Genomic DNA, 6,206 nt, shown 5'->3' with positions numbered 1-6,206 from the left:
AGTATCGAGAACAGAAAATCTAAGTAGGGATTTGGGTCCTAATTGTTAGGATCGCACAATAACCGACCCTCGAACATAGAGAACATAAGAGAGAAAATCAAAGTAGAAATATTGGCTAAGGGACGACTTAAGTAGAGAATACAGAAAATACATACATTTTCAAGACACTGTCTAATATGGTATATATATATATATAGCTCTACCAGATATAACTATCTATTATATATAACTATCCCACAGCTTTTTACTATAAATAGTCGTTTATGACAAATTTTCATATATATGTATGTATAACAAATAAACGGTAAATCAACAGCATACTCCATAACAATTGAATAAGCTATAAAGAAGCACGTTCTATACCCGAACGCTAATATTTGAACGATGATTCTCCAATGACTTGAAATAAGCTTTCTCAGCATTTGCTAGCCGACTCTGAAACATTGTCCATTCCTTCTTGCATCGTTCTCTTACCTGATAATCAATACAAATACAAAGCTCACATCATTTTGGAGCAATGAAAGAAGGAAGAGATAAAGAAAGAGTACCCCTTGCCATGGCGCTTTCCCAACTTCAGTTTCTCCCTGCACCCAAAGATATGATCAACACATGACTTGGGTTGGTGTTTCAACTGTTGTAGGAAAGGAACACAATGATTCGACTTTACCTGGCTCCCGAGCGACGGAAGGCCTTGATGAACTATCCATTGAGCGTCTACTACTCCGATCTTCTCGTGTGCGGGCTGGTTTACATGGTTTTGTGTTAGAAAAAGTTTGTAGATGTAACAACCCAAGTTGTCTGCTTTAGCCTCTTATGTATCACCGTTAGCCTCATGGTTTTAAAATGTGTCTGTTAGGGAGAGGTTTCCACACCCCGAAACAACACGTTTCTTATAAAGGTGTGGAAACCTCTATGTAAGAGACGCGTTTTAAAACTGTGAGGCTGATGGAGATATGTAATGGGCTGAAACGGACAGTATCTGCTAGTGGTATTCGTAATAAAACTTAGTAGCATATAAGGGAAATGGTAAGTGAGACCTCGACACACTTTCTCACAGCAAAATCGAGACCCCAACCATGGATTAAATCGTTCTGCAAATGAATGTAACATGAATTAGAAAGAACTTATGCAATGATGAAGCTAGAATTCAATAAGAATACAGTCGATTCTTACTTGAATCATATACCAGACGCAACGCCAAGCAGTTCGTGAGAATACGGGAGCCATGATCTCCACAAAACTGTACAAGGAGACATGGACATACATTAAATGTGAGATCCCACGTCAGTTGGAGAGAGAAACAAAACATTCTTCATAAGGGTGTGGAAACCTCTCCCTAGCAGACACGTTTTAAAAACTTTGAGGGAAAGCCCAAAGATGACAATATAATGCTATCAGTGGGCTTGGGCTGTTACAAAGAAGACAATATATGCTATCGGTAGGCTTGGGCTGTTACAAATGGTAAACGAAACACTTTTTATGAGGGTGTGGAAACCTCTCTCTAGCAGACACGTTTTAAAACCATGAGGGGAGGCCTGAAAGGAAAAGCCCAAAGAGGACAATATCTACTCGCGGTGGACTTGGGCTATTACAAATGGTAAACGAAACAGTCTTTATTTCAGAGAAAATCCAAAGAGGACAATATCTACTAGTAGTAGGCTTGGGCTGTTACAAATGGTAAACAAAACATTCTTTATAAGGGTGTGGAAACCTCTCTCTAGTAGTCGCGTTTTAAAAACCACGAGGAGAAGCCCAAAAGGGAAAGCCCAAAGAGAACATTATCTGCTAGAAGTAGGCTTGAGCTATTACAAATGGTAAACGAAACCTTCTTTATAAGGGTGTGGAAACCTCTCTCTAACAAATGCATTTTAAAACCATGAGGGGAAGCCCAAAGAGAACAATATCGGCTAGTGGTGGGTTTGAGCTGTTACATTAAAACTCTATCACCAGAACAAAAACAACTTTTTTATAGTAATCTTACGCGGCACAAGGAGGCATGTTCGGCCCGGTGCACCATCCCGCCTTTTCCACCGCATGTCTGCAGGGAATTCGCCGAAACATATGATAAAAAACACAGATTTTTAAGGAACAGAACATAGTTATTCCAGAAGTTTTACTTATGAACTTCAAGACCATCCTGTTTCTTTGTCATTTGCCATGCTAACCCTTTGACAGGCTCCAAACCAGGCTGTGATATCTCCAATCCATGCTTCCTCACCAACTTTATATATCTGAATTGAAAGAGTATTGTAAACATTCAAATGAAACCAATGTCATTTAAACTAATCTCTAAATAACTCACTCTTCTGCATCAAAATTCTCAACTCCCAGATCTTCATCCCACACAAAGATGTAGTCGTAAGGCGCCACGATGTCCGGGTGCAAAAACCGCTTAGCATACCACCTTCAAAGGAAGTTCTTAAGTTTTCATTTACAATATCGCAACAAATCTTCTCTATATATCTGTAACAGAACAAGATTTACCATTTACTTTGCTTTCGAGCACTCACGTGGATTGCTCGTTTCGACCATTCGAAGTCGTCCCATTCGGTTGTTCGACCATCGTAATGAAACAGAAGAATTGTGAAGTTCTCTGAAAACTGTGAGGAATTACATTCAGTCTAGTAAGAGAATTGTAACGGCCCAAGCCCACCGCTAGCAGATATTGTTCTCTTTGGGCTTTCCCTTACGAGCTTCCCCTCAAGGTTTTAGAACGCGTCTGCTAGGGAAAGGTTTCCACAACCTTACAAAGGGTGTTTCGTTCTCCTTTCCAACCAACGTAGGATTCTCACAAGCATGAAGAGAAGGGTGATAGTAAATATAGTGTTAGAGGAAGAAAAGGGACCTTTTTTACTGCTTTGTCAATGTTGTCCCTCTGGTTATAACCAACAGTGAAAGTTACAAGGTAATTTGGTTTCCTAGGTAAGTCCTGCAAGAATTTAGCTGATTGAGTACAACCTTAAATACTGATATTTAAGGATGTCCTATAATGTCGTGTTTCTAAAAGACAGTCTCAAAACACACCTCGTTGGGGTTTCCCCATAATCTGTGTAGATAGAAGTCGGACTCGGCTGCAACGATCCCTGGGGCTAGTCGTTCTGCTCCTCTAGGATTTGATGGAACCCAAATCTGCATCATATCATACCAGTTTTTCAAGTTATAGAAGATCAAATACAAGCAATAGGCATGTAGTAATGCAAAAATCAAAACGTCGGATTCATTTGGTTCGTTTGCTATATTGGTACATGAGTCTAAGATGGTTGATTGCTGTTGTCGGCTATCTATGCTTGCTTCCTTCTTGATTCATGTATGAGAATTAGTATTGCTATGCCTATATAAAGGTTTGTCTAGTATTGTTATGTGAGACGTTGGAGAAGGGAACAAAGCATTCCTTGTAAGGGTGTGGAAACCTCTCCCTAGTAGACGCATTTTAAAACTGTGAGACTGATGGCGGTACGTAACGCGCTAAAGATCACTATATCTGCTAGCGGTAGGCTTGGCTTGTTACAAATGACCAAAGCCCACTGCTAGTACATATTGTCCGCTTTGGCCCCGTCATATATTATCGTCAGCCTTACAGTTTTAAAAATATGTCTATTAGAGAGAGGTTTCCACACCCTTGTAAGGAATATTTCGTTCCCCTCTCCAACCAATGTGAGATCTCACAATCCACCCCTCTTGGGGGCCAATAAGAACCACCACGCAGTGTCTGGCTCTAATACCATTTATAACAGCTCAAACCCACCGTGAGTAGATATTGTCCACTTTGGCTCGTTATGTATCATCGTCAGCCTTACGGTTTTAAAATATGTCTATTAGGGAGAAGTTTCCACACCCTTGTAAGGAGTATTTCGTTCCCCTCTCCAACCAACGTGAGATCTCACAATCCACCCCTCTTGGGGGCCAACAAGAACCACCACGCAGTGTCTAGCTCTAATACCATTTATAACAGCTCAAGTCCACCGTGAGTAGATATTGTCCACTTTGGCTCGTTATGTATCACCGTCAGCCTTACGGTTTTAAAATATGTCTATTAGGGAGAAGTTTCCACCCCCTTGTAAGGAATATTTTGTTCCCCTTTCCAACCAATGTGAGATCTCACAATCCACCTCTCTCCAACCAATGTGAGATCTCACAATCCACCTCTCTTGGGAGCCAGCAAAGACCACCACGCAATGTCTGGCTTTAATACCATTTTTAACAGCTCAAACCCACCGCGAGTAGATATTGTCCTATTTGGCCCGTTACGTATCGCTGTGAGCCGCACAGTTTTAAAACATGTCTATTAGGGAGAGGTTTCCACACTCTTATAAGTAATGTTTCATTCCCCTCTCCAACTGATGTGAGATCTAAAAATCCACCCCCCTTGGGGGACCCAACATCCTTGTTGGCACACGGCGCAGTGTCTAACTCTGAGACCATTTATAATAGCCCAAGCCCATGCTAGTAGATATTGTCCGCTTTGACCCATTATGTATTGTCATTAGTCTCACGGGTTTAAAACGCGTCTACTAGGGAGAGGTTTCCACACCCTTATAAGAAATGTTTCGTCCCCTCTTCAATCTATGTGGGATCTCACAAATCAAACCAATAATAAGCCTACTTTTCACGACATTTATGGGTCTAACCCCAAACATATAATTAAGAAACCATAATATTTAGAACGCCATCAATAGCTAAAAACTAGTGATTCATCAAAACTTGCAAGTACATACCTCTGAGGAACCATTCAACTCTCCACTACCACTCCTATCAAATGCAACATTTTCAGGTGTTTGTGAGGATCCACCTGATTTCATGTCAGTATTATACATTTGATCAACCTTTAGGACAAGGCCAGGGGGCACACCAAGCTGCCAATATTATAAAAACAAACCAATGTAAATGAACACTGAGAATCTAATATGAACACTAAGAACATTCATCAATATCAACCTTTGTTAATGATAGCAATGGGAAAGATATTCCTATCAAGAACCCCAAAAACACTCCCACAAACGTTGTCAAAATCACCCTCATGCTGTCATTTGGTCTCTTAATCACAGAACTGCAACAAAAAAACATGCATATTTACAGAACACAAAGGATTAAAAACTCGTTTTTCCCATTTGAAATACTCAAACCTGCGATGAAGAATTCCCATGATTTCTACGAACAAGTCTGCATAGATCAAGAAGTCGCATACCAAAAGCTGAAGCTGCTATGTCAAACAATTTCATAAGTACTCAATGAAACGAAGCCCTTTTCCTGCATTTGACGATTCCATGGGGTCCCTTTGAGTAAAGCAAGCAACCCATTAATTGACGAACAGAGAAATGATATGGCGGCACATTTCTCAATCAATTTGAGAAAAGAAGAACTAAGAAGACAGCGAAATAAGGAAAGAAATTGACATTGCGTTCTATAAAAGATACCCATTTCATTTTTTTGTCTTAAAATGGGAGCAAGAGGACAAGCAAATTCAGAAGGCGTTTCTTTGAATGTGATACTCATCTGTTCTTAGGCAAGCCCCCGAGCTATTCCACGAACGAAGTCGGGCATGCGCACAATGAGGCTGATTCGTCGTGGTGGGAAAGTGCGTATGATTCATTAATATAAGAGAAAGAAGAAACCCCAAGTGGTCAATCATTCAGAAGGGGTCAAAGGGTCGCATTCATTGCACTAGAAGAGGACACCCCTAACTTGAAGATTACACCAAATGAAATTTGAAATGAACATCTCAATCCCAGTTTTTAATACCATACATAGAGGCATAGACTAAGTCGAGCAAATCACTCGAAGAACTATTTGGGATGCTTTACAAGTGATAGAATAAGGGACATTTTGTGGAAGAACTTAGTCGAGGAAAGAAAGTCGACTAATCCGTGACAATCCCACAATAAAGGGTGAAACGTCAAGCCTTTTTTTCGGGGACATGTTGTCCATGACCGCATGCTTCAACCCGAACCCATCTTGTCTATGCACTGTGTCATGGTTATGCTTGTTCAAGGTGTATTGTCTATGACCGCATGTTGAATGTTCCGGTCATGCTTTTTGAAAACATGTTCCAAATCTCTCTTACGTGTTTTTATCTTAGATAGACTTTTACTATTTTACGTTGTGTCAATACAGGGGTGTATGACCAGTCACCAAAATGGTATCAAAGTCAGACACTGAGCGGTGTTCTAACGAGGACGTTGAACTCCGAAGGGAGTAGACACTGAGCA

At 40.5% G+C, this 6,206-nt stretch overlaps 1 protein-coding gene across 2 annotated transcripts; it reads right to left on the bottom strand.

Moving 5' to 3' along the window:
- Positions 1–260: 260 nt before the first annotated feature.
- On the bottom strand, positions 261–5,564 carry LOC111449713. Of its 2 annotated transcripts, none has more exons than XM_023089728.1 (14): positions 5,124–5,564; positions 4,936–5,047; positions 4,716–4,853; positions 3,025–3,129; positions 2,846–2,929; positions 2,485–2,600; positions 2,303–2,404; positions 2,118–2,231; positions 1,982–2,038; positions 1,174–1,240; positions 1,038–1,091; positions 668–742; positions 549–584; positions 261–474 (listed from the first exon to the last, which is right to left on the bottom strand). In XM_023089728.1, the coding sequence occupies exons 1-14, from the start codon at positions 5,141–5,143 to the stop codon at positions 358–360; spliced, it is 1,197 nt and encodes a 398-aa protein (XP_022945496.1). In that variant the 5' UTR covers positions 5,144–5,564; the 3' UTR covers positions 261–357. The 2 variants fall into 2 exon arrangements, with proteins under 2 accessions (XP_022945496.1, XP_022945497.1); XM_023089729.1 differs by having other exon boundaries at positions 5,186–5,564.
- Between the last annotated feature and the right edge of the window lie 642 nt (positions 5,565–6,206).

The sequence above is a fragment of the Cucurbita moschata genome, unplaced genomic scaffold, assembly GCF_002738365.1.
Source record: "Cucurbita moschata cultivar Rifu unplaced genomic scaffold, Cmos_1.0 Cmo_Scf00011, whole genome shotgun sequence".
NCBI classification, from domain to species: domain Eukaryota; kingdom Viridiplantae; phylum Streptophyta; class Magnoliopsida; order Cucurbitales; family Cucurbitaceae; genus Cucurbita; species Cucurbita moschata.
Note: the sequence above shows the minus strand (reverse complement) of the source record. Positions and strands in the feature narration are given on the sequence as shown.